The 27,643-nt window shown below is 39.4% G+C and overlaps 1 protein-coding gene across 1 annotated transcript in view; it reads left to right on the forward strand.

The window, feature by feature from the left end:
* LOC126236453 (H(+)/Cl(-) exchange transporter 7) overlaps window positions 1-27,643 on the forward strand; it is a 255,269-nt gene that overhangs the window by 147,704 nt on the left and 79,922 nt on the right. The window contains exons 7-9 of the mRNA XM_049945772.1: window positions 5,466-5,597; window positions 17,445-17,604; window positions 19,747-19,885. Of these exons, the coding sequence (XP_049801729.1) occupies window positions 5,466-5,597; window positions 17,445-17,604; window positions 19,747-19,885 (431 nt within the window). The remainder of the gene's footprint in view (window positions 1-5,465; window positions 5,598-17,444; window positions 17,605-19,746; window positions 19,886-27,643) is intronic.

Raw genomic sequence — 27,643 nt, forward strand, 5'->3', positions numbered from 1 at the left:
TCTGACTAAACAGTTTACTTTTTGATTCTACTTTATATATCTCTAAACATTTTTTCCACTACAGAATTTCCTGCTGAATACAAATTAATTTTATCTTATCATGAATCATCACCAACTCCAATTGTTTACGGTCCCAGGTCAGATTTTAAATCAGTAATTATCAGGTTAAAAAGTCGAAGTTCAAAGCCCCAGAAAAATCACACACAATTCTTTTAATGGCACAAAACAGAAAAAAATAAAAAAGTAATTTAACTTCTTCCCCCCCCCCCCCCCCTCCCCCACACCCCTACCCCACCCCACCCCACCCCACCCCCCGTTTTGCCAAAACACCTTGTACTTGCCGATACTAAGTTGCAGTAATCTTGTCATTTGGATATGAATTGCCCTTTTAATATATACAAGATTGTATCCAAAAGTTTGTGAAATACATTGCTGGACAAAAAAGTGAAGCACCCAGAAGACACAGTCAGGTGTTAATGTAACCTCTTCTGCATCTACATACAAGCCATTGTACGGTACGATCAGTGTGCCTCTGTACAAGCCCTAATCTCCCCAATCTTATCTTCATGGTCCTTACATGTAAAGTACTTGGCGGCTGTAGAATCATTCTACACTCAGCATCAAATTCCAGTTCTCTAAATTGTCTCAGTAATGCTCCTCGAAAAGAATGTCATCTCCCTCCACTGAGCCTCATTTGAGTTCCTGAAGCATCTCCATAATACTCACGTGTTGTTCGAATCTACCAGTAACAAATCGAGCAGCTTGTGTCTGAATTGCTTCGATGTCTTTCTTTAATCCGACCTGGTGCAGATCCCAAACACACTAACAGTACTCAACAATGGGTTGCGCTAGTGTCCTACATGCAGTCCCCTGTACTGATGAATAGCACTTTACTAAAAATTTTCCCAATAAACCAAAGTCTTCCCTGTTACAATCCTTACACGCTCGTGCATACTCGTATGCGCCATTGGCATGTTTGTAAAATTTTGTTTGTTTTCAGTGTTTTACCAGGACTGGTAAGGGTATATAAGGGGGTGTGAACTGCACCATATGTTGAATTATCACTGTGCGGCGTGTTCTTGTACTTGTCTAAGTCAATGTTATCAACTTGTGTCAGAGTTTGAAAGGGGGCTTCATTGTGTGTCTCCATTTGGCCAGTGATCAAATCACACTATATCCAAATTTGTGGGGCTCTTGTATGTGACAGTGCAGTGGTATTGGACTTCATGGGAGCATGAGGGCAAGTTACTTGCTGTCAATGTTTTGGTGAACCATGTCTGAGGACCTCAAGGAAGGATCACACCAAGCACATCGTAACCACTTCACCTTTGTGCCAGCCATTGGAGACAAGTAAATGACTCCCTGCAACATTCTGTGCCGTGCTGCACATTGATTGTTGACTGACAGCTGCTAGGCTATGGAATTACATCTGTTTAACGCTAAAACACAAATGGTTGAATTGGGAGTGTTGCCCTGACCGAGAAGAATTTACTGATCGGATGACCATTGTTAGTGAGCATGATGGCGACCTGGGGAGTGGTTCCACTCTTTCAATGCTTTGGAGAGTGTTTGGGTTGATTTGGGAGAAGAGAACAAACTGAGAGGTCAACAGTCACATCGGATTAGGGAAGGATGGGGAAGGAAGTCGTCCGTGCCCCTTCAAAGGAACCATCCCAGCATTTGCCTGAAATGATTTAGGGAAATCATGGAAAACCTAAATCAGGATGGCTGGACGCAGGATTGAACCATCGTCCTCCTGAATGTGGTTCCAGTGTGCTAACCACTGTGCCACCTCATTTGGTCTTTGGAGAGGTACAGCAATCTTACTCCTGTTGTCATGGTGTGAGAAGCCATCAGATATGACTTCGGATCATGGCTGACAGTGAGCAAGGATTCTCTGACAGCACAACAGGATGTCATGGACAACCTATGTCCTCGTGTGTTATCTCTCTTATGACACTATCGTAGTGTCATTTTTCAGCAGAACAGTGCTCATTCTCATATGCTGCATGTGTGTGAGCTGTGTGTGTAATGTTGGGGTATCCTGTGGCCAGAAAGATCTCCAGATTTGACTTGTTACACATGTAGGACCAGCTTAGAAGTCAACCGTGTCCCGGGGCCAGTATCCGGGATATCAAGGACCAGTTAAATCAGTTGTGGACCAACATATTTAAGGAGAGGACACAATGGCTTTTGATGTCATTTCCAACTAAATTAGTGCATATGTCTAGGCCAGAGGGAGTGCAACGCCACACTTATTAGTATTCTCGTATTCAAGTTTCACTCATTGTAATTGCTGGAATAACATCACTTGTGCTCTCATTCTGTGAAGATTAATTTTGTTTGCTCTTCAGCTTCTGGGTGCTTAATTTGCTTGATTTTTATTGACAGGCAGTGTCGTGTCTATTAATTAAAGATGTTGTACCTAGATCTTATTCTGTGCCATCGCCTCCATAGTAGTAGTCCATTTAGAAGCAGATACATTGACCTCAGTATTTTCACAACTTTCTAAATGTGTTTTGAAACACTTTCTTTCTTAGGTTGTTTAGTAATCTCTGCGATTCTGATTGAATATCCTCCACTATATCAATTCTTCACCCCAACAACTTGATTTTGAGTTTGGAAAAAAAGGAAGTCACACACAGCTAAGTCTGGCGAGTGTGGTGGCTGGGGAATAAATGTCATGGTGGGAACACTGTCATGTTGTTTTTAGTAAAATCTCTGAATCATGTAGGCTGAATACTTTCATGCTTTTTCGTCGGTGAGTGTCAAATTGTTCATTCACCACTTTCGTGCACTTTTCTCATGTCCTTCTTCAAACACTGTAGAGTATTGCAATAGAATTCATTATCAACCCATCTTGTGAGGAGGAACAAATTCTTTCAATCAATAAGGAGTTAATGTTGTTTTTGGCTTCTTAAACTTTTTTGACTGAAGTGAAGGACTATTCCATTATTATAAATGTCTCTTGGTTTCGGGACCATGGCCATAAACCCAAGTTCATCTTCTGTCATCATTTACAACCTTTGAAACTAAATTTATATTGCCTCGAAGTAGTTAAGTTCCCTTCTGACTTCCATGTGAAGCTGCCTCTGACTTGAAGCAGTTGTGGCTAAATCTTTGCTGCAGTCCATCTCATGTTCAGTTCTTTTGACAAAATACAAGAGGTGTTCAGTAAGTAATGCAACACTCTGTTTATCCCATTTCGGTTAAAAGAATGCAGAATTTGTTGTGGAATGTGGTAGAATATTCCCACTTCATTTCATATAGTTTCATGAAGTTCAGACAGGTGATGGTACTATACATAGCCTTCAAAATGGTGTTTGTAACGGAGGCTGAATGAGACAGGACAAAACGATAATGTGTTTATCAATGTTAAGACTGATCATGTGTACATATTCTGTAAACTGACTCATTCCACATCATTTTGATAGAAGAATCCTTCAAGTGATCTTTGGAACATATAAATAGTTAACTAACTAAGTTACATATCAACATACACTCTGCTACGGACTGAAAATTTCATTGTGGAAGCAGAGAGTTGTCATTGAGTTTCTTTTGGCAGAAAACCAGGGCATCGCAGATATTCATAGGTGCTTGCAGAATGTCTATGGAGGCCTGGCAGTGAAAAAAAGCATGGTGAGTCATTTGGTGAGGCATCTGTCATCATCGCAACAAAGTCAAACAAACCTGTCCAGGGTTCCTTTGAATAACTGCCATGGGTGATTTCCTTCCCTATCGTTTTGTGATAAGAGCTAGTGCCCCAATGACCTTGAATGACCTTGCTGTTGATGGAATACGTAACTCGACACTTCCTTACTTTTATTCCAAACATGTTCCAACGGTCTTGGATGGCCTTCTTACAATCTTGTAAAATCAGATTCCACTTTGCTGAAGATTTTATGGTTTGTTACCAGTTGACAGCTGACTGGAATGGTCAGAAGTTGAAGTTTGTCCATTTCGGAAATGCTTATATGAGTCATCTTCGTCTGACGTCAAGCTTAGTCTCCAAAATTTTACTTTTACATCTAAAGCGTGTCTAACAAGATGTTTCCAAATTTAAAACAAAATATATACAAACACACTGCTCTTTCAGCCAACCATTGCAAAATCATCAAATCATAGAAAAGCAGTAACTACTAACCAACCCACTCAACTCGCAGCCACTTGACACACTGATTCGAGAAGGATGTATGAGGAGACACCTTGGGATATTTCAGTGTACTTACAACAGTTTACATGTAAAATCCAAATTTGGGTACTTTTGGATGCCACCCTCATATTATTTCTTTGCTAGTCAGTAACTTCATTACAACAATGACTAATTTGAAAAATATTAAAACCAAAATCAGTGCTTGAAAATTATAAAAATATTCTGACTTACAGCACGCACCTTGTAACTCCTCTGTTCTCTGACTGTGTAAATAGCAAATTCATTGCATTATTGCAAACTTTAGCAGATTTGATGCAGTTTATGTAAAAAAAATTGTACTTTAGAATGGAAAGCAGAACAAAATTCGTAAAACAAGTACCTTGCATGATTGATTACGTCAAACTTCATTGTTCATGATCCATCACTGATTTCTCCTGGGTCCTTAATTTAGAGATTTAAATTTATGCAGCCACCCTCAATACAATCCTATTATTATGTTACAGCAAATTATTTTTTTTAGTTAGTCTGTCTGGTTTTGCAAATTATTCATATTTCTTTATATAACATGTATGTGTTTACTTCGAAATTAAAATGGATTAATTGCAATTGAGCAAAGCTGAACTACAGTACCGATGTGAAGTTTTGTAGACAGATCCACATCCCGCCACCCATGGATCCTTTACTCAAATCATCAGAACATCATTGCTACTTGATCAAGTGTGCTGCATCACAAATGGCACCATCTGCAGACCTGCTGCAGCATCTTCTACTACTAATCATGATGTTATTATAATAACTCCTTGTTTGCCTCGTAGTCCAGTGAGCATCTGAGAGACAAAATAAATCTTTTGCATTTTTCTGTTGACTCGCTAGTGCGCAGCTTCTGCCCAGTGGTGTATTTTTGTATTTTCAGAATTTGGAATACTATGGTATTTTTGTTTTCCCTTTGTATATTTGTTTACAATGTGTGGTCACCTCTCATCAGATGTTGTTTATGTATTGTTGTTTTATTTCCATGATAGGTTGTGTAAATTTATTGTGACTAACAAAAATACATTTGTCTTATATAATAAATATGCTATAATTCATACTGAATTCAGCACAAAAACTAGTAAAGTAGTGCAAAGTGTACAATGTTGTAATTGATTTGGTGGAAACACACTTCAATATTTTAAAAGAAGCATTCATCTTTTAAGTGTGGTAATTATTTTTTCTGATTTTTAATAAAGTTTCTGAGTAGTTTTTAAAAGTTGAAATATTTTATGTCACTAGTCTATACGCAATTTGATTTCCTAATTGAGATACTTTACAGGTGGTGTGCTCTTCAGTTTAGAGGAAGGAAGCAGTTTCTGGAATCAGAGTCTTACATGGAGAATTTTTTTTGCTTCAATGGTGTCTGCATTTACTCTCAATGTTGTGTTGAGTACATATCATGGGCACCCAGGTAAATAGTAGTGAAAATCTCTGGGAATGAATGTAATTAGTCTCTCATAAGCTTATTAAAAGTAAATAATAATAATAATAAATCCCGTGGAGGCCCGGGAATAGAATAGGCCTCCGGTATGTTCTGCCAGTCGTAAAAGGCGACGAAAAGAACAAACCACTAATAGGGCTAAACCCCCCCTCCCCCCCCCTTTTAGTGTGATTAGTTGATTCAGGACAGAACTAATGAAGCCTCGGACAAGCGCTGTCATGGTCGGGGACGACACTTGAACCCTATGCCTGCCCACAATGGTAACGACACTGCTAGCCAACTGGAAAATGATTTAAATCCAAATAGAGGTGTTTTGCAGGATATGCTTCCTGCAACCGCCCTAGAAGGAAAACAAAGACAGAGGATGAGATGGTCAGATGAAGTTAACCGACACCTCTTGTTCTGTTATTACCAAGCAACAAACTTAGGAACCAACACAACTGGATACAGATCACAAGTATCCACAACATTTATTATCAGATACCCAGAATTATAATTTTTAACAGAACAACGACTAGCCGATCAGATCTGTGTAATAATAAAAAATAACAGGATACCCCAGTCAGAATTAGAAAACATCAAACAAGTAGTACAACATATACTGGAACAAAATAATGTGCAATCAGAAGAAAAAGAAAATACAGTAATGGACTCAAACATCACAGAGCAAACAAACAAAGAACAACATGCATCAATTAAACAATCAGAGGAAAACGAAATCTTAAGACAGCCACCAGAACAAGCACAAATAGAACATGAAGTGACACACATGTTAGATATAGAAGAAAAATTTCAGCTGACATATATAGAATACAAAGACACAAATACAGACATTAGACCATTCTTGCATAGACCACCAAATAACCCACAAGTCGAAACAACAATAACAACTATCAACACAATCATACACAACAAAATGCATGAAAACACAACTATGGAAGAGTTACAACTACTGGTTTATGTAGGAGCACTCACTACACTAAATATACACACTAGGCAGAGATCAGAACAAACCAACACACAGAACAAACCCACAAAACCAGCATGGCAACACAGGCTACAGATCAGAATAGAAAAACTGAGAAAAGACATCGGACAGCTAACACAATTTATAACAAATGAAATATCAGACAAAAAACGAAAAAGGTTAGGTAAAATCTCACAACAAGAAGCGATAGAGCAATTAGATGAAAAGAAGCAGAAATTACAAGCATTGGCCAAACTACTTAGAAGATGCAAAAAAAAGTGAAAATAGAAGGAAACAAAACCAAACATTCAACACAAACCAAAAGAAATTTTATCAGACAATAGATAACACACACATTAAAATAGACAATCCACCAAACATAACAGACATGGAACACTTCTGGAGCAACATATGGTCAAACCCGGTACAACATAACAGGCATGCACGGTGGATACAAGCAGAAACATACACATACAAGATGATACCACAAATGCTCGAAGTGATAATTTTGCAACATGAAGTCACCCAAACAATTAATTCTACGCACAATTGGAAAGCCCCTGGAAAAGATAAAAAAGCAAATTTCTGGCTAACGAAGTTCACCTCAACACATTCACATCTAACTAAATTATTTAACATAACAGAGGGAAACATTCCACGTGGGAAAAATATATCTAAAAACAAAGACAAAGTGACTTACCGAACGAAAGCGCTGGCAGGTCGATAGACACACAAACGTACACACACAATTCAAGCTTTCGCAACAAACTGTTGCCTCATCAGGAAAGAGGGGAAGACGAAAGGATGTGGGTTTTAAGGGAGAGGGTAAGGAGTCATTCCAATCCCGGGAGCGGAAAGACTTACCTTAGGGGGGAAAAAAGGACGGGTATACACTCTCTCGCTCGCGCGCCCCCCCCCCCCCCCACACACACACCCTCGGTGTAAAACCTGTCCCATGCACCCTCCCACCACCACCTACTCCAGTCCTGTAACCCGGAAGGTGTACACGATCAAAGGCAGAGCCACGTGTGAAAGCAACCATGTGATTTACCAACTGACCTGCCTACACTGTGATGCATTCTATGTGGGAATGACCAGCAACAAACTGTCCATTCGCATGAATGGACACAGGCAGACAGTGTTTGTTGGTAATGAGGATCACCCTGTGGCTAAACATGCCTTGGTGCACGGCCAGCACATCTTGGCACAGTGTTACACCGTCCGGGTTATCTGGGTACTTCCCACCAACACCAACCTATCCGAACTCCGGAGATGGGAACTTGCTCTTCAATATATCCTCTCTTCCCGTTACCCACCAGGCCTCAATCTCCGCTAATTTCAAGTTGCCGCCACTCATACCTCACCTGTCATTCAACATCATCTTTGCCTCTGCACTTCCACCTCGACTGACATCTCTGCCCAAACTCTTTGTCTTTAAATATGTCTGCTTGTGTCTGTATATGTGTGGATGGATATGTGTGTGTGTGTGCGCGAGTGTATACCCGTCCTTTTTTCCCCCTAAGGTAAGTCTTTCCGCTCCCGGGATTGGAATGACTCCTTATCCTCTCCCTTAAAACCCACGTCCTTTCGTCTTTCCCTCTCCTTCCCTCTTTCCTGATGAGGCAACAGTTTGTTGCGAAAGCTTGAATTTTTTGTGTATGTTTGTGTTTGTTTGTGTGTCTATCGACCTGCCAGCACTTTCGTTCAGTAAGTCACACCGTCTTTGTTTTTAGATATATAAATTATTTAACAGTTACATTGCAGACCCATACACATTCCCTGATACACTTACACATGGAATAACTTATTTGAAACCTAAAGATCAAGCAGACACAGCAAACCCAGCAAAATATCGCCCCATAACATGCCTACCAACAATATACAAAATATTAACATCAGTCATTACACAGAAATTAATGACACATACAACACAGAACACAATTATAAATGAAGAACAAAAAGGCTGTTGCAAAGGAGCACGAGGATGTAAAGAGCAACTGATAATAGATGCAGAGGTGACATATCAAGCTAAAACTAAACAAAGGTCACTACACTACGCATACATTGATTACCAAAAAGCTTTTGATAGTGTACCCCACTCGCAGTTACTACAAATATTGGAAATATACAAAGTAGATCCTAAAAGTGATACAGTTCCTAAACATAGTAATGAAAAACTGGAAAACCACACTTAATATCCAAACAAATTCAAATAATATTACATCACAGCCAATACAGATTAAGCGTGGAATATACCAAGGAGACTCATTAAGTCCTTTCTGGTTCTGCCTTGCTCTGAACCCACTATCCAACATGCTAAACAATACAAATTATGGATACAATATTACTGGAACGTACCAACACAAAATCACACATTTGCTATACATGGATGATCCAAAACTTCTGGCAGCAACAAATAAACAACTCAACAAATTACTGAAGATAACAGAAGTATTCAGCAATGATATAAATATGGCTTTTGGAACAGACAAATGTAAGAAAAATAGCATAGTCAAGGGAAAAATAAACTAAACAAGAAGATTGCATATTCGATAACCACAGCGACTGCATAGAAGCGATGGAAAAAACAGATGCCTATAAATATCTAGGATACAGACAAAAAATGGGAATAGATAATACAAATATTAAAGAAGAACTAAAAGAAAAATATAGACAGAGTAACAAAAATACTGAAAACAGAATTGACAGCAAGAAACAAGACAAAAGCTATAAATACTTATGCCATACCAATACTGACCTACTCATTTGGAGTAGTGAAATGGAGTGACACAGACCTAGAAGCACTCAATACACTTACACGATCACAATGCCACAAATATAGAATACATCACATACATTCAGCAACAGAAAGATTCACATTAAGCAGAAAGGAAGGAGGAAGGGGATTTATCGACATAAAAAAACTACATTATGGACAGGTAGACAATTTAAGAAAATTCTTTATAGAACGAGCAGAAATCAGCAAAATACACAAAGCAATCACTCATATAAATACATCTGCTACACCACTGCAATTTCATAACCACTTCTACAACCCTTTAGATCACATAACATCAACAGATACGAAGAAAGTAAATTCGAAAAAGAAAACACTACATGGCAAGCACCCATATCATCTAACACAGCCACACATCGATCAAGACGCATCCAACACATGGCTAAGAAAAGGCAATATATACAGTGAGACGGAAGGATTCATGATTGCAATACAGGATCAAACAATAAACACCAGATATTACAGCAAGCATATTATTAAAGATCCCAATACCACAACAGATAAATGCAGACTTTGCAAACAACAAATAGAAACAGTAGATCACAAGCGGATGTAAAATACTAGCAAATACAGAATACGCCAGAAGACATGGCAATGTAGCAAAAATAATACATCAACAACTTGCCATACAACATAAACTAATAAAACAACACTTTCCCACATACACGTATGCACCACAAAATGTACTGGAGAATGATGAATACAAATTATACTGGAACAGAACCATTATAACAGATAAAACAACACCACATAACAAACCTGACATCATACTCACCAATAAAAAGAAGAAATTAACACAACTAATCGAAATATCAATACCCAATACAACAAATATACAGAAGAAAACAGGAGAAAAAATTGAAAAATACATCCAACTGGCTGAGGAAGTCAAGGACATATGGCATCAGGATAAAGTTGACATTATACCGATTATACTATCAACTACAGGAGTCATACCACACAATATCCACCAGTATATCAAAGCAATACAGCTACATCCAAACTTATATATACAACTACAGAAATCTATAATTATTGATACTTGTTCAATTACCCGAAAGTTCCTAAATGTTGTAACATATACCGTACAGTTAAAAGGAAGTCATGCTTGATCAAGGTCCGTGTCACTTTCCATTTTTAACCAGACATAACGTCTGAGATGATAATAATAACAATAATAATAATAATGTACACTAAAATAGCTGTATCCCATTATGATGAAACTTTGTGAATATGATGGAATCAAGTTCTAATGATGACAAAAGATCAATTCTACCTTGGTCTTCAAGAAGGCTTTCTCATTTCAAGTTAAGACATATCAGCACTTACCTGAGCAATAAACTGATGAATGTTGTTGAATACACCCATTAGTTTGACATTAATAGTGAGCACCAGATTGCAGTAATAGAACTAGAGATGAATAATTAAGTTATTTTCAGAGTAAGTCCATGAATACTCGGTGTATGGTGTCATTATGTAACAGCTCCTAAAACAAGTGTTCAGCCCCCTTTTACAAAGCAACAAATGTAAGCAAACACAAGCGAATGCACATTTGCAGACAATTTACATGTTCACTACTTTTACTTTATCTGTGAGCTAGCGGTTACACTTGAGGGAATGAAAGAGAACACGAGGTAACAAACGTAGCCTATGAATGCTACTTTATTGTTGTTTGGTGCTAATGATCAGCACATGGGATGCAACACTATATACTTAGAGCAACGATACAAAGCTCTGAGATTCAGAGAGGATTATTTTGCAAAGTGAGACACTGTTTTTGACATAGTAAGCAAAACTACATAGGAAAGAAAGAATTTAGATGCTTCAATCTGTAATAAATGTGAAATGCATGGAGGTTGTGCATTTGACACTGAATTGTGGCTACAATGTTCCTTAGCATTAGTCCAAAACTTTCCACACATGTAGGCTGATGCTTTTCACTGCCTTCTCATGACAACTGAGGAGGGAATTTAAAAGCCCAACATTAATTACTGACAACCAACATAACCTGAAAAAAGACCAGCATTTACACTCCGGCTTTTAGTAACTGGTGGCATTTATGTTGGTGATTGTTTAAATTTCAATAGTTGCTATATAACAGATAGTTTATGATGTCTGCAGTGACATATCCAAAGCACTTCCAGAATATTATTGAAGTATGCACAAGGAAGATAATGCTAGTAAAATATGGCTGATATATGAACTACACATACTACCTGTAACTTGCGCTATTGATAAAATCTGCCATTTAATTTCTTAGAGGACAACTAATGTACTCTCAGGTAAATCATTTTTATTTATCATCAGAAATTTCTAACATAACCGTGATGTATCAGCTATGTCATTACAGATACCATCAATGCAGGCAACAAGAATGGTCAGGTCTTTTGTATAGTTTTAATTTTTATCAACGTAATAGGTACATATATGCACGAAGACAAAGGAATTACTGACATTGGCTGTGAGAGGGCATTGGTTGAAATCAATGGGGAAGTTGAAAATTTGTGTTGGACTGGGATTCAAACCTGGGCCTCCTGCTTACTAGGCAGATGCTCTGACCATTTAGCCACCCCAACACAGTGGTCACTGCAACTGCAAGGATTATCCTAGCACGCCTCCTGTCAGACAAAAGTTCTCAACCTATTCACACACCACTAATGTAATGCCGTTTACCCATTATCCTCATTACTCATGGCATTTTGCGCAATCCTGTAACAGTTCTAGCCTGTTGTGCATCTGCACTGAAGAGATCATTGTCCGTCTCACCTTATATATTCATTCTCTGTATTAGTAGAGAATGGATAAGTTGGGAATTTGCATCTGACTAGAGGTGTGCTAGGGTAGTCCATGCAGTAGCAATGACCACTGTATCTGGATCACTCAGTGGTCAGGGCATCAGCCTAGTAAGCAGGATTCTGGGGTTCGAATCCCAGTCCAGCACAGATTTTCACCTTTCCCCAATGGTTTCAATCAATGCTCACTTGCAGCCAATATCTGTAATTCCTGTGTGTCTTAATTCCTAATGACTACTGGATGAAAATGGTGGCTGCCCTTTATGACATGTCCAAAAGAACAAGACATCACATATATGCGCTATTTACTTTAGGGGAAATCAGTTGTGCTTTTTCTTTTTTAATAAAAGGAATTACAAAGCCTGTGCTTATTCACTCTTTTCCCGCCTTACGCAAGCATAAAATGAATTCGTCTTTTTCGTGTCACCAATAGGACCTTTGAGTGCTTCAACCATTTTCTGCCAGTCATATTTATTTTCCTTCAGCATTTGTGCTATGGATCTCTTGGATCCTAGAAGCACAATGGTATCTATTTTTTTCTTCAGCTACATTAAATTCTCTTTGGACCATCCATCATCACACAACTTGATGATGACTACAATGACAATGAAAGTAGGCAAGATAGCAGACTAAAGTTTTCTGTACTACTAGCATTGAAGTGGAGAAGAGTCAAACTTTTTCAGTGTTTGATTGGTTTACTGAAAGACAGACAACCAGCAGAGCATGAGCAAACACAAGCAAATACAAACCGAATATAATGAATGTTATTCACTCATGAGCATCTAGCTTTACACCAGAGAGAATTCTCATTTGCTGTTGCATATATGCTATTGTCCTCTTCATTGTAAAGGGGGTTTAAAGTGATCATTAAAATCAGGAAGAAAGTAGCTTCAAAGAAACCTCTCCAATATTCGGTATTACTACTGCTCTTTCACCCCAACCCCCTCCCCCCTGCAAATCCTGAAGCAGTAGTACCTTATATGCATTTAATATCAGTATAACAAGGTTCAAGATGAAAATCAAACAATCAAAAATCCAGGATAGAATGTAACAATATTATGAAAAGGGAAGTTGCTACTCACCATATAGCAGAGATGCTGAGTTGCAGATAGGCACAACGAAGAGAAATTCACACTTAAAGCTTTCGGCCAATGGCCTTCGTCAACAATAAACACACACATGCGTGCGCGCGCACTCACTCGCTAACCCATACAAATGCAACTCACTCACACAAATGCAACACACACACACACACACACACACACACACACACCTGCAGTCTCAGGCATCTGAAACCCCACTGGTCAGATGTGTATAATGATCAGAAAGAGATAAGCGGGTATGAAACTGAATGACCCTACACTTGCCAGGACAAGTGTAGAATATGGTTTATTGCTTGTTTCTCTGTAGCTCTGGGGGGAAAAGACAACTCATTTGTCGTTCATCTCTGGTTATGAAACTACAGATACCATATGATGCGATGCAGTTCTCTTGTTTCACTGCAATTAAAAATTAATTTGAGAAAATGAATATTTATGTTCTGATTTGACATTGTTTTTAACTTACCCAAAAGACACTATCATTACTGAAAATGATTTTGAGTATTACAAGAGAGTTTGCTAATATGAGAAAGCTAGACTCTGACTAAAGTAAATGCTCAGTTCTGTTGGCAAGTCTAAGAACTTTGTTCTCGCATTGTCTAAGCCATAAGACCATTACAGTGCTGGATTAGGTCCAGAATCCTTGATTCATTTAAAAGTGTTGAATTTAAAATTTTTGGAGTGTATGTGCTTGTAGGGCTTTAATGTTTGATTTTCATGTGATCTCCCCCCCCCCCCCCCCCACTCTCTCTCTCTCTCTCTCTCTCTCTCTCTCTCTCTCTCTCTCTCTCTCTCTCTCTCTCTCTGAACCGCGTAGCTATGAGGTTGGTTAGTATTTTAGAGTAAGATGGTTTGTTCCTGTTATGCGACAACCATGGGTATCCTAATAAGTGACAATACTGAACTTTGGGACACAGTATCTCATATTGGAGGGAGGGGGTCATTTCATATTTCCACACTAACTGCTGGATTCAGGCTCATATTTTTACTAAGTGGTTTGACAATTTTGTGAAGCCATCTGGTGGTGATCTTGTTGTGCTAACACTTGATGAGCATGATATTACATTTGTGCAACACAGAAAGCAAGAGATACCCCTGTCCACACATCACATCTTTATCGACCCATCCCATGTATAAAATACAGCCTCTTGTGTGGAGTTCATGAGACATTTAAAACACATTATCTCAAAGAAATGGAAACCTGGTGGGCAAATAATCCAGGTCGGCAAATAATTCAGGTCCAGTATCAACCTCATTTTTTATTATGAGGTTATTTAGAGTGCCTATTTGAGAGCAATAACAGTGCAAAATGTTATAAGTGGCCTCCGGGAAATGACTCTTCCTATGTAACAGGCATTTACTTAGATTCAATGAATTTGCAATACACCAGGAGTTTGACATGCAAGATGCAAACAACGCAGTAAATGTAAGCCCTGATGGTATATGACCAGCTGTCAAAATCAGCAAGCCACATCAAAAGCCACTAGATCTAGTAAAATCAGCATGTTTTGAATCTGTTAAGTAGGTAACATTGTCTCCATACAGGGAACATTTGAAACAATTGAAAGAGGAGAAAACTGCAGCAGAATCAAAGGAAACAGAAGCGGAAGTTTTGTTCTTGAAAAAGACAAGACATAAGAACACTCTTCCAGTTCTACAAATTTAATTGAGGACAGAGCTTCAGATGTGCAGTCTGAAGAAGAAGAAGAAGAAGAAGATGATGATAATGGATACATATTCTACAGGGGTCATTTACGTGAAGACTAACATAGAAAAATAGTGCACAGAATGCTATTCTTGAAGAATTTGAACCTTCCCCCCCCCCCTTTCTCTCTCTCTCTCTCTCTCTCTCTCTCTCTCTCTCTCTCTCTCTCTCTCTCTCTCTCTCTCTCCATCTTTTGTGTGCTCTGACTGCATTTATTTTGCACAACGAATATGGGAAATGTTGGAGAGGTAGTAAGGAAGTGAATAATCTTATTTTGGGGTTTACCTGTGTGATTTTGGATGATATCAAGTGTTTCCTCTCACTGTCGCCTATTACAACACCATTTCTATTTCAATTCAAAATTGTTTGTTTATGATTTTTTTCAGATTTACGCATGTTAAGTAGCATGAATTTAATAAATAAAATGTTAAGTACAGTGATGATATGAAGATTTACAATTAACAAACATACAGTATTACCAAATGTTGTAACGTAAAATGGATTAGTGAGATGAAAGTTTCACATCATGGATGAGACTACTATGAGGTCTACGCACCACTAGCATCAGTTACCTGCCTCATCCAATGAGACATGGAGGAGGTCAGCCTCTGAAAATGTGCTTCATCATTTGTGAGACCCTCCCATGTATCAAACAATAGTACCAGGACCACTGTAAGCTCAAGGGACACTTCATTTTGGACCATTTTCAATGGGATAAAGTCTGGCACTTGATCAGGTAAATGTCAGACTGTTGATTACTGTTGCTGAATGATTAGACTTGTGTGAACCGGTGAGTGGTCCTGCTGGAACTTGATCATTTCACTGGGACAGTGCACTGAAACAATTATGCTGGACAAGTGCCAGGACGCTCTCTCTTGGGACCTTTGTATGATGAAACATACATTTTGGCATACCTCGGCTATCTTCATGTTATTCTTGCAGCTGATCAACAGTACAGTGTAAAAAATAAAATGGTATTGAGATGACACAAACCTTAATTGTGTCCACGGAAATCCAGATCTTCAAACACTGGCACCCGACGACAACATAACTGTAAAGCTCTGCTCTTATTTGTATATTCAAGGCAGAAATGTCTTGGCATTTCAAACAGTTTACAGTGTTATGGTGTAGGTATAAAAATGTGGTAATTATATTGAAGTACAGAAAATAAAAAAAGTCTATAAGCCAAATCATTTCAGTAAGAAGGGAACAAATACTGTGAAATGCTGCTGCTGTTGCCAGTGTGCATTGCATTCCCACTGGTGCAAGCTGTACACAGCTGAAGGACCCGAGCATATTTAGATGTGCCGAACAGTTTTGTTTTGTCAACTGCACCTTTTTAGAAGTGAAAAGGCTTATCCAGTAAGTGAACCCTCTTCCTCCTTAGATACCTTCAGTGTCTGTCAGATCAGTCATTTATAAGAGACTGTTAATTACTCTGACAGAATCTGAGATTGCATTGTAGTATACTAATGTTAAGAATTACAGTGAACCATGCTCACATTTTCAAGCATAAACCAAACTTGACATATAACCCCCCCCCCCCCCCCCACACACACACACATGCACACACCAAGATGATGATGACGATGATGATGATGATGATGATGATGATGATGTCTCATACTCCGAGGAGTGTAGGAGATGATGCTGGAAACGCGCACCACTGTCTAGGCAAGGTACTAGTGGAGGTGGTTTGCCATTGCCTTATTGGGCATTCAGGAATTTTGTAGCTCCAGCACAATTTTCAAATGCCTTGAACAATTATCCAATTACCCATTGCTAAATCAATGGTTCTTTACTCTATCATTATCCTCCCAACAAAGGTGGGTCCTCTTCTGTAGGACTTGACTGGCAGGAGTAAGTGAAAGGAGAGTCTCTCAGCTCTTGGACATATCTGCTCATGCCTGTCACCATCACCACATCTCCACCATTCAAAGAAATGAGAAAAAAGTTGAAAATATTAGTCCCCTTCAAAGGTATTACACATGCAGCTCTACAATTTTTTTTACTCCATCCAAACAGTAAGCATACACAAATATGTAGGGTTCCATTGCTGTTGACAGTCCTGATTCCTCGACTGCTTACCTCTATCACTTTTTTGTACATGTGTGTCTCTTATGGGGCATATTGTAGTTTCATTCAGACAATAGTTTCATTCTAAGTAAAAAAGTAACTGTAATTTGTATGAGAGGAGGGAGGTACAAATATAGCAGTCAAGATTTAGATTTTTTTGTGATTTGCATAAATATTTTACAGCAAATGTTAGGATGATTCCTGCCAGAGAATAGTTCCTTCCATATTGTTAATGGATAATTCAGTCTTTTTCTTCTATTCTGGAAATTCATATTTATGCCAAAATTGTTGAAGTTTTGCTTATTGACACAGCTTAATATGACAGAGACTCAGAAAATGTAAAATTCTTGTGCTGTTACTAATTGTAAACTTTATTACAGGTGAACTGACATATTCTGGTCTTCTGAATTTTGGGAAGTTTGAAAATATTTCGTATGAAATGACTGAACTACTGATTTTTGTTGTTATGGGAATTATTGGTGGTTTGCTGGGATCTCTCTTCAACCACATCAATTACAAACTCACAGTTTTTCGCATGAGGTAAGTGTGTCTGTAATCAGTTGTGTAGAGCTTGTTATCTATTATAAACTAACAGGGAGAAAGGCAACCACTGATGTAGTGATGATTGATATATGGTGCTTATTAACAAATATCGTCACACACACACACACACACACACACACACACACACACACATTACTAGCTACTGCTGTGTGCGTGCGTGCGTGCGTGCGTGCGTGTTGTGTGTGTGTATTTTCCAATCACTGAAATAGTTTTACGTATCCTCTGAACCCAGGAAGTCCCCAACAATCAGTCTTTCCTTCTCATCCCGTACGGTAAGTCTCCCCTGACCTGCGGTTCTGGGTGACTTTCTCAACATCTACCTCTTTTCGTAGACCTCTCCAGTCCTTTTGCTTCACCCTTCTTCCTTCCTCTTCAGCCCCTCTGCCTGAAGGAGGAGCCACTTGGTGAGGACATGTAGGTGAAGGGTAGATAATAATTACCAGGATGGTTTGAGCAGGGGACTGGTGATATGGAAAATGATAGGAGAGCAACAAAAGTGAGAGTAAGTCTACAGAAGTGGGAAAGGGTCTAGTGGAGGTTTCGGCAAGGACAATTGCAGGAATAGATTATCTGCTGGAGAACTCCTGCGGCATATATAGAGGATTCATCTGGAAATCTTTCACCTCTGAAAGATTTGTTCATATACAAAAAAACACAGACTGACAAAAAGAATAGGGCACCGAGTAGGGAAGGAGGAAACAAAATTAAAACTTCAGGGGTTGAGAGGATATGTAACATTATTTCAGTGATTGGAAAATTGAGTGAAATTTACAAAGAACTTACCAGTATGTGCCCACTTATCAGTATAATGTTACCTCACCTCTGGCCTGAACACTTGCACTGATTCAGTTGGGGAGGTTATCATAAATTCATTGTATCCACTCCTGAAGCAAGTCTGTTGTAACTGGTGCTGGATATCCAAGATACTGACACTGAGGTAGAGTTGACACTGAGCTGGTCTCACACATGTTCTGTCAGGACAGATCTGCAGGTATTGCTAACTGTGGAAGTATCTCAGTATCATATACACAGTTTGTAGAGATATGGGTCATATGTGGACAGGCTGTGTAGCAACAAAGACAGAGATAAACTTAACAGTAAAAAAAATCTTGGACTTGTAGATCATTTATGCCAAACAACAGTAAAATTAGACATGGAAAATAAATCCCCAAACTACAGACCTGAAAATGGCTTTTATTAAAAGTCAGATGCAAAATTTAAGTAATTCCAACATTGTGTTAGCATCAGGGTCAGCAACTCAATATATTTGCAATTTATTAATTAGGATTTCCATCAGAGTTGCATATAATATTTTTATTAGTGACTAGTTTCAAACACTTTCATTCATTTTCAAACCCTTACCTATATTTGTAAAGTTCACCCTTCAGATTACATATTTTTCTACATCAGATCAATATAACAATAGTTATTCGTGTGTCTTGCGATTGTCTTGGTACATTCAAAATTCAGTAGGCATCTTTAGTTGTTTGTCTGTGAAATAACTTACTTGGAAGACTGTGTAAAGAAAGTAATATTGTACACTATGGATAAATAATGAGGTTGAACTGTATTAAGGAGACTGACTGCGGGAGCATCTGTCATCCTGATGTTTTATGTGGTTTCCCCAAATTACCTTGGGCAAATACTGGTATTGTTCCTACTGTAAGGCTATAGCTTACTACCTATTTCACTCATTTTATACTGGACCTGTAAGAGTACAGGTAAATTAAAATAATTGTTTTTTTTTCTCTTGAAGTGTAATACCACAATATGTCTAATATCCTTGTAAAGGTAACCAACAGATGAATACTGCTCTTACTACTACCCCTCACTGAAGTAGTGGATGATGCAAATATTTATGATAACATAATTCTAGCTTATATAACAGCATATTTTCTACTGAATTTAAACTGCATAGAAAATGGTAAAGGCTGAATGAGGGAATGTAATGTTCCAATAATCTTTATAGCTCTAGCTAAATTGGATCAACATTTTCATTCTGCAATAACAATTTTTGAATATGAAATGTATTTAAAAAACAATTTTTAAAAATTATTTGTGTTTGTTTCGTTGTATTCTAAATGTCCTCATTAAAACAAAACCTGCAAAAATTTACAGGTACTTACCATACAAATCACTGAAGGTCGTAGAAGCAGCAATAGTTGCCATGTTCACTGCAACTATGGGCTTCTTAATGATTTATCTTATAAATGATTGCAAACCATTGGGTCAAGATCCTACAAAACATCCAATGACGGTATGTAATTGATAAAGAGGATAAGTGACTGGATAAACCTGGTTTCATTACATAGTAGTTGTCTGCAAATGATACCATTACCAGAAGATGAAAATGTAAACTGGCATATTGTGAATCAGAAATATTGGAAACAATTGTTCAGCTAATGAGCTTGACCTCTGTTCTGCCTGTGGGTGAATTGCTGCCCACATCTAGAGAATAGTCACTGAATTTCTGTTGCCCCCCTGTTAGTTTCTTCATCCAGTTCTCTTGCACATCCCCCCGTCAGGTACACATCACACCAGTAGAAACACATTCCTTTTTGATTTAGAGGCTTCACACCTTCCAGATTTCAATTACTGCTTTGTGATAACTGCTAGAAAATTTGAGTAAATTCTCTGAGTTAAATAATGCCAGCAGTTTTCTTAAAAAATGTATCAGTTTGTCATTCACACTTACTGCCAAAGAATAGACCACTCCTGAATTTTATTGTATATCAATGCAAATAAACTTGTAGTTTTGAGAATTTTCAGAAGTTGTCATTGTTCTGTGCATAATCTAATTTTTAGTAAATTCGTATTTGTAATTTAGTTACTGTAGCAGATATTACATCTAGCTTTCCCTTAAAGAGGGGTATATAATGTTTACATTTATCATAAATTAAATCTATTTTCGAGTTTGCTAATAACTATAATTAACCTCTCCCCCAGGGGGCTCACGGTTCTTTTGTGAGTTTGTGTATGGCACACAAGGGGCCTCCAAGCGATTGCAGCCCATTCATTGCTCCTGGGCTGCATTTCCTTCCCTGTGCCTCTCCCTCTTTGTCCTCATTCCTCCCTCTCCGACACCTCCTTTCCCTCTCTCGGTGTTCCTTGGCTATCTGACTGGTTTCCTTTATTCCTTATGGATTTGTTCCCCTTGTTTTTTCTCTGGCATCCTTCCTTTTTGGCATTTTTGGTCCCCCTGGGGATTTGACCTTCACTTCTAAATTCTCTCACTGTAGTGTGAGACATTTCGGAAAGAATTCCCTCCCTAGCATCTAGGCATGGCTTCCTCATCCCCATTCCTTCACCTCTTCCTTGCCTGCCATAGCCCCCTCTGCCCTGCTAAGTCACCAGCACGTGGAGCCAGTCCGTTTGGTGAGGCCATTATATACCCATCTGGCTGAGCCCTCTGACAGCACAGGGATCACCCTTCTGATACGTGAGCTGTTGCCTCTCCCTGTATACCTAGGAGAGGTTGCTTGTGATTCTGGAACATTGGAACTACCCTCTGTTACCTGTGACCCCTTTGGGGACAGGTTTGAGGTTTTACATCAATCCCTTTTTGCTCAATCATAGGCTGACTTATGGAAGGCTACCCCCTGTCTAATGAAGCTATCAAGGAGACTCCTACCATTCTTCTCTCTGTTTCTCCTGATGGGAATCTACCATCCTGTGCCATTTTAGTATTGACCATACTAGGTTGACCAAAGGGGTTATAAGCTGCAATGAGCCAAGCCTCGCCACCCCCCCTCCCCCCCCCCCCTCTTCATCACTCAAGGTGATCTTTATTTTGCTGGACTGCCCCTGCGTTTTGGTTCTTCACACTACGCAATTAATATGCCCTCACACCTTCCCTGTCTCGAGTGGTATTTGACGACCCTCACATGGTTACACCTCTCCTCAGTTTTCTTCTTGAAAGTGGTTTGTACTCTCAGGAATACATCCTTGAATTTTCCTCTGGCATTTGAGACCCTCAGTTAGTGTAGGTGTTGGTTATTGAGGCCTTGATCCTGCCTTCACACCGGCCAGGTTCTCCCCGTCTTTTCCCTACATTTTTGTTTATTCTGCTGTGCTATTTTTTTCCCCCTTTCCTTGTAGCTTCTTCCTCTGTTGTTGTCCCCATTGTATTTTAATAATGGTATGGCATAATGTGGGTGTTAGGACAGTTTGGTAGCTGTGCTGGTGCCCCACTGCACCTCTGCTCTCCCTGTTTCCAACCATTCCTCTCCTGTTCTCTCTCCTCTTCCTTCTGCACTGATGTCTTGTTTTCCCTCTCTGCTTGCACATTATCCCTTTCCCTTCACTGGACTGTGCTGTTTGTATTGTTCATCCCTTGATTTCTGCCAGCCTGGATCATGGGAAAGATGGCCTTGCTGTTTGGTCCCCTCCTCCAAATTAATTAACCAACGAACTATAATTAACCTCAAAAAGTTTTAGGAAATTAGTAGTTTTTACTACAGGTTTTTCTGTTGCTTTGATATAAATCTCATTTTGTGTATTTGCATAAATTCTTATAGGAAATTAACAACTTCAAACCCTCTGAAATCGTAAGATAATCAGAGGACTTAATTTAAAGTAGTTTGTTCACTGTCCTGCAATACCTCACACAATCTAAATTGCAGCCACACTGAATGCTCTTCTTGAACACGAAATGAGTTGGTTGACATTCGTAAGCGGCTGTAAATCGCCTTGTCTACTGTCAAACAGTTGGCAGCTGCTGTGAGTTGTTGTGTTGGAAGTGTTCCTGATAGCTGCGTACCTGTGGTACCGATACCAGAGGTAAAGTACCTCAAGTATTATCCACTCCTGTGGAACTTTGGTCCTCTGCAAAAAGTAAGGGATATGTCACTGCTTCTCCACTTGACTGCAAGTGCCATGTCAGTGGTAAATGGTGGCTGGGGATCAGGGAGGACTCATAGAAGACTAGGTGTTGTACCGATCCCCCTAACCAACAAGTTTGAGGTACTGTCATCCAATGAAACTGAAACTGAGCCAATGGGGCTCATTTTGCTTGTTTTGGGGAAACCTGTTTTAGCAGTGTTGAGAGGAGGCAAACTCAAAAGGGTAGGGGTCTATTAATCATCAGCAATTCAAACATACAGCACATGATAGTACCCCTTAGGGAAATGTCCGCAAGGGACATGAAAGGACACCAGGTGCACTCAATGTGTATGCCTGGGAGGCTCACTCAGCATCTTGAAGAGGCTATTCCAGCAGCCATCGAGGCCCATTGAGGGAACAGGTTCAACCAACTTCATTTTGTGGCACATGTTGTAACAAATGATGCCTGTCATCTGGGATCAGAGATCATAGTTGGGTCATTCCAGTGACAGGCAGAGAAGGTTGAGGAGATCGGCCTTGTGCATGGAGTCTCAACCAAGCTTACAATTGCAGCAGCATTGCCAGAATTGGTTGTGGTCCTTTGGTTCTGAGTTGAGTGGAAGGACTGAACCAGAGACTTAAGATTCTGTGAGAAACTAGATGCAACTTCCTGAACTTGCACCCTAGGGCTGAAAATTGTAGGGTTCCACTAAATGAGTCAGGTGTGCACTACACATCAGAGGCTGCTACTTAGGTAGCTGTGTGGAGTGCGCACAAGGGCTTTATGGATTAGACAACTCTCCCTCCAATGCTGATAATGATAGCTGTAGGAAATCCAGAAGTATCACTGTAAGAGGGAAAGAAATGCCTCCCATAAGTGGGAGGATTAAAACCCTAATTGTTAGCTGTTGGAGCATAAGCAACAAAGTGCCATATTTAGAAGTACTCCTGAGAAGCAATGAAACACACTGAAATTGATAGCAGTGGTATTTTTGGGGAAAATTTAAGTGTATATAGTAAGAATAGGTGAATGGGAAATGAAAGTGGTGTATTTGTCACAGTAGACAAGAAACTCAAATCCACAGAGAGGATTATTTTGGCAAGACTCAGTATCAGGGGTGGGCATAAAATTAAAATTTGATCCTTCTGTTTCCCACCAGACTCATCTCCTAATGTAACTGAAAACTTAAGAGAGAACCTCAGTTCACTTGTACGCAAGTTCCCAAGTCATATTGTAATCATTGGTGGAGACTTTAATCATCCAACGATCAATTGGGAAAATTACAGTTTTGTCAGTCAAGGGCATGATAAGACATTCTGTGAAACAGTACTAAATGCCTTCCCTGAAAACTACCTAGAACAAATATCGTGAAGAATTTCAACAGTTGCTGTTGCAGCCATGTTTAAAATCTTGGTGCTAGAACAAATAGTTCGGAACCCCACTCATGATGGAAATAATTGGATCTAATGGCTACAAATGGGCCTGACCTAGTTGATTATGTCTGCATCAAAACTGGTATCAGTGAACATGATGTGGTTGTGGCAAGGAAATAATAAAAAAAAAAGTCCGCAGGGGTCAGGTCTGGAGAGTACAGAGGATGAGGTAGCACAGAGATTTCATTTTTTGAGCAATGGTCATGCACCAACAGGGATGAATGTGTGGGTGCACTATCGTAATGCAAGAGCCATATTTCAGTCCATTTCTTCCTCACATGATCCAGCTGAAATGTTACACTCTTTTGCAATCTCCCTGACAGTCAGTCTTTGATTGGCATGCACAACTTCATTGATGTTCCTGACATGAGTGTCATTGGTAGACGAAGGGCATCTTTAACTTCAGTTCAGCCATTTTTAAACCATGTGAAGCATCATAACACTGAGTACAGCTAAAGCACTCATCAGCATAGGCTTCCTACACATTTGTAAGATTTTCTTTTGTTTCACACACAATTTAATGCAGACGCATTGCTCCTCTAACTCTGTCATCTCAAAATTCGCAAACTGAGTGACACAATATTCTACTTAGTAAAGCCTAGCAACAACTAACACACATACAACAATGAAACTTCTGGCAGTTACACATTAAACACAGGCTGTCAAGAGAATTATGCACGAAGCCTTCATTGACTATCGCAGAAAAATATTATTCAATGACCTTCCATAATACCCAGAGTTAGTTTCGAGTCCCTAGTGAATGAGATAGGACTTGAAATTGAGGTTAGCATAGCAAAAGTTGAGACACTTAACTCAGTTTTCAAATGTTTCTTTAAAAAGGAACACCTGGGATACTTGCCTCAATTTAAGCCTTGTATCACCAAAGAGATGAATAAAATTAGTGTTAATGTCAGTGTTGTTGAGAAATAGCTGAAATTGTTAAAAGTGGAGGTACAGACCCCACTAGAATCCCTATCAGATTCTATAGTGTATTTGTGGCTTAGGTAGTCCCTCCTCTAACTATAATATATCATAAATCCATCAAACAAAAATCTGTGCCCAGTTGGAAAACAGCACAAGTCAGACCCATCTACAAAAAGGGTAGTAAAAGTGATCTGCAAAACTATTGATTTGTTGTAGGATCTTAGAACTTATTCTGAGCTCAAAGATAATGAGATGTCTTGAACAGAATGACCTCCTCCATGCCAACCAACATGGATTCCAAAAACATCGATCATGTGAAACGTAACTCCAGATGTGCCCTGGGGAAGTGTTGGAAACCTTGTTGTTCATGTTGTATATGGAGGACCTTGCAGACAATATTAATAGTAACCTCAGGCTTTTTGCATCTGATACATGTATCTATAATGAAGTACTATCTGAAAGAAGCTGCATAAATATCCAGTCAGATCTTGATAAGATTTCAAAGTGGTACAAAGATTGGCAGCTTGCTTTAATTGTTCAGAAATGTAAAATTGTGCACTTCACAAAATAGAAAAAAAGTAGTATTCTATGACCATAACATACAGGGTGTTTCAAAAATGACCGGTATATTTGAAACGGCAATACAAACTAAACGAGCAGCGATAGAAATACACCGTTTGTTGCAATATGCTTGGGACAACAGTACATTTTCAGGCAGACAAACTTTCGAAATTACAGTAGTTACAATTTTCAACAACAGATGGCGCTGCGGTCTGGGAAACTCTATAGTACGATATTTTCCACATATCCACCATGCGTAGCAATAATATGGCGTAGTCTCTGAATGAAATTAACCGAAACCTTTGACAACGTGTCTGGCGGAATGGCTTCACATGCAGATGAGATGTACTGCTTCAGCTGTTCAATTGTTTCTGGATTCTGGCGGTACACCTGGTCTTTCAAGTGTCCCCACAGAAAGAAGTCACAGGGGTTCATGTCTGGCGAATAGGGAGGCCAATCCACGCCGCCTTCTGTATGTTTCGGATAGCCCAAAGCAATCACATGATCATCGAAATATTCATTCAGGAAATTAAAGACGTCGGCCGTGCGATGTGGCCGGGCACCATCTTGCATAAACCACGAGGTGTTCGCAGTGTCGTCTAAGGCAGTTTGTACCGCCACAAATTCACGAAGAATGTCCAGATAGCGTGATGCAGTAATCGTTTCGGATCTGAAAAATGGGCCAATGATTCCTTTGGAAGACATGGCGGCCCAGACCAGTACTTTTTGAGGATGCAGGGACGATGGGACTGCAACATGGGGCTTTTCGGTTCCCCATATGCGCCAGTTCTGTTTATTGACGAAGCCGTCCAGGTAAAAATAAGCTTAGTCAGTAAACCAAATGCTGCCCACATGCATATCGCCGTCATCAATCCTGTGCACTATATCGTTAGCGAATGTCTCTCGTGCAGCAATGGTAGCGGCGCTGAGGGGTTGCCGCGTTTGAATTTTGTATGGATAGAGGTGTAAACTCTGGCGCATGAGACGATACGTGGACGTTGGCGTCATTTGGACCGCAGCTGCAACACGGCGAACGGAAACCCGAGGCCGCTGTTGGATCACCTGCTGCACTAGCTGCGCGTTGCCCTCTGTGGTTGCCGTACGCGGTCGCTCTACCTTTCCAGCACGTTCATCCGTCACGTTCCCAGTCTGTTGAAATTTTTCAAACAGATCCTTTATTGTATCGCTTTTCGGTCCTTTGGTTACATTAAACCTCCGTTGAAAACTTCGTCTTGTTGCAACAACACTGTGTTCTAGGCGGTGGAATTCCAACACCAGAAAAATCCTCTGTTCTAAGGAATAAACCATGTTGTCCACAGCACACTTGCACGTTGTGAACAGCACACGCTTACAGCAGAAAGACGACGTACAGAATGGCGCACCCACAGACTGCGTTGTCTTCTATATCATTCACATCACTTGCAGCGCCATCTGTTGTTGAAAATTGTAACTACTGTAATTTCGAAAGTTTGTCCGCCTGAAAATGTACTGTTGTCCCAAGCATATTGCAACAAACGGTGTATTTCTATCGCTGCTCGTTTAGTTTTTATTACCGTTTCAAATATACCGGTCATTTTTGAAACACCCTGTAGAAACTATGCATTATGTGACTAGAGCTTGACAGGAGAATATCTAACATTCATTTCTGACACAGCCACTGCTTTAATTTGCATTCCCTGGTTGGAATAAGAAATATAAGAGGCACCATTATGGTACTTTGTCTTCTAATTTAATTCTGTTCAACAGTGGTCAGGTGTGGTCATTTCTGAAATATGAGTAAATCAAGTAAACACATTCTACTGCTAATGAATTTCCAGAATCGTGTTTCTTCAGTGATCCAGGATGGTGCCGGTAAAAATAGCCCATGCATAAAGGCGATGCAGTGAAATTACTGAAATGAAGAGCTGAAATTGACTTACCATTTATTTGCAATAAAAGAAAGAAAAATATATTTATAGATGATGCTGAAAGTGACCTCTTGTCACAGCAGTACACACTGTGCACGTCTAAGCATATTCAAATACAATCGGTGTAAAGTTTTGATATCAATGGTGGTAACTTCATGGATGATGCTGTCTTTCAGTTCCTGTATTGTGTGTGAATTTTTCATAGACCTTGTTCTTAGTGTGTCCCCACAGGAAAAAATTGCATATTGTTAGAGCTGGTGAAAGTGGCCATTACTGTTCGCTGACAGGTCGTTCCTCGGTGAAGACTTCATGGACACATTCCATAAATACTTTAGGTGTGTGGCATGTTGCTCCATCTTGCTGAAAGA

This window comes from Schistocerca nitens, chromosome 2, assembly GCF_023898315.1.
Source record: "Schistocerca nitens isolate TAMUIC-IGC-003100 chromosome 2, iqSchNite1.1, whole genome shotgun sequence".
Classification (NCBI taxonomy): domain Eukaryota; kingdom Metazoa; phylum Arthropoda; class Insecta; order Orthoptera; family Acrididae; genus Schistocerca; species Schistocerca nitens.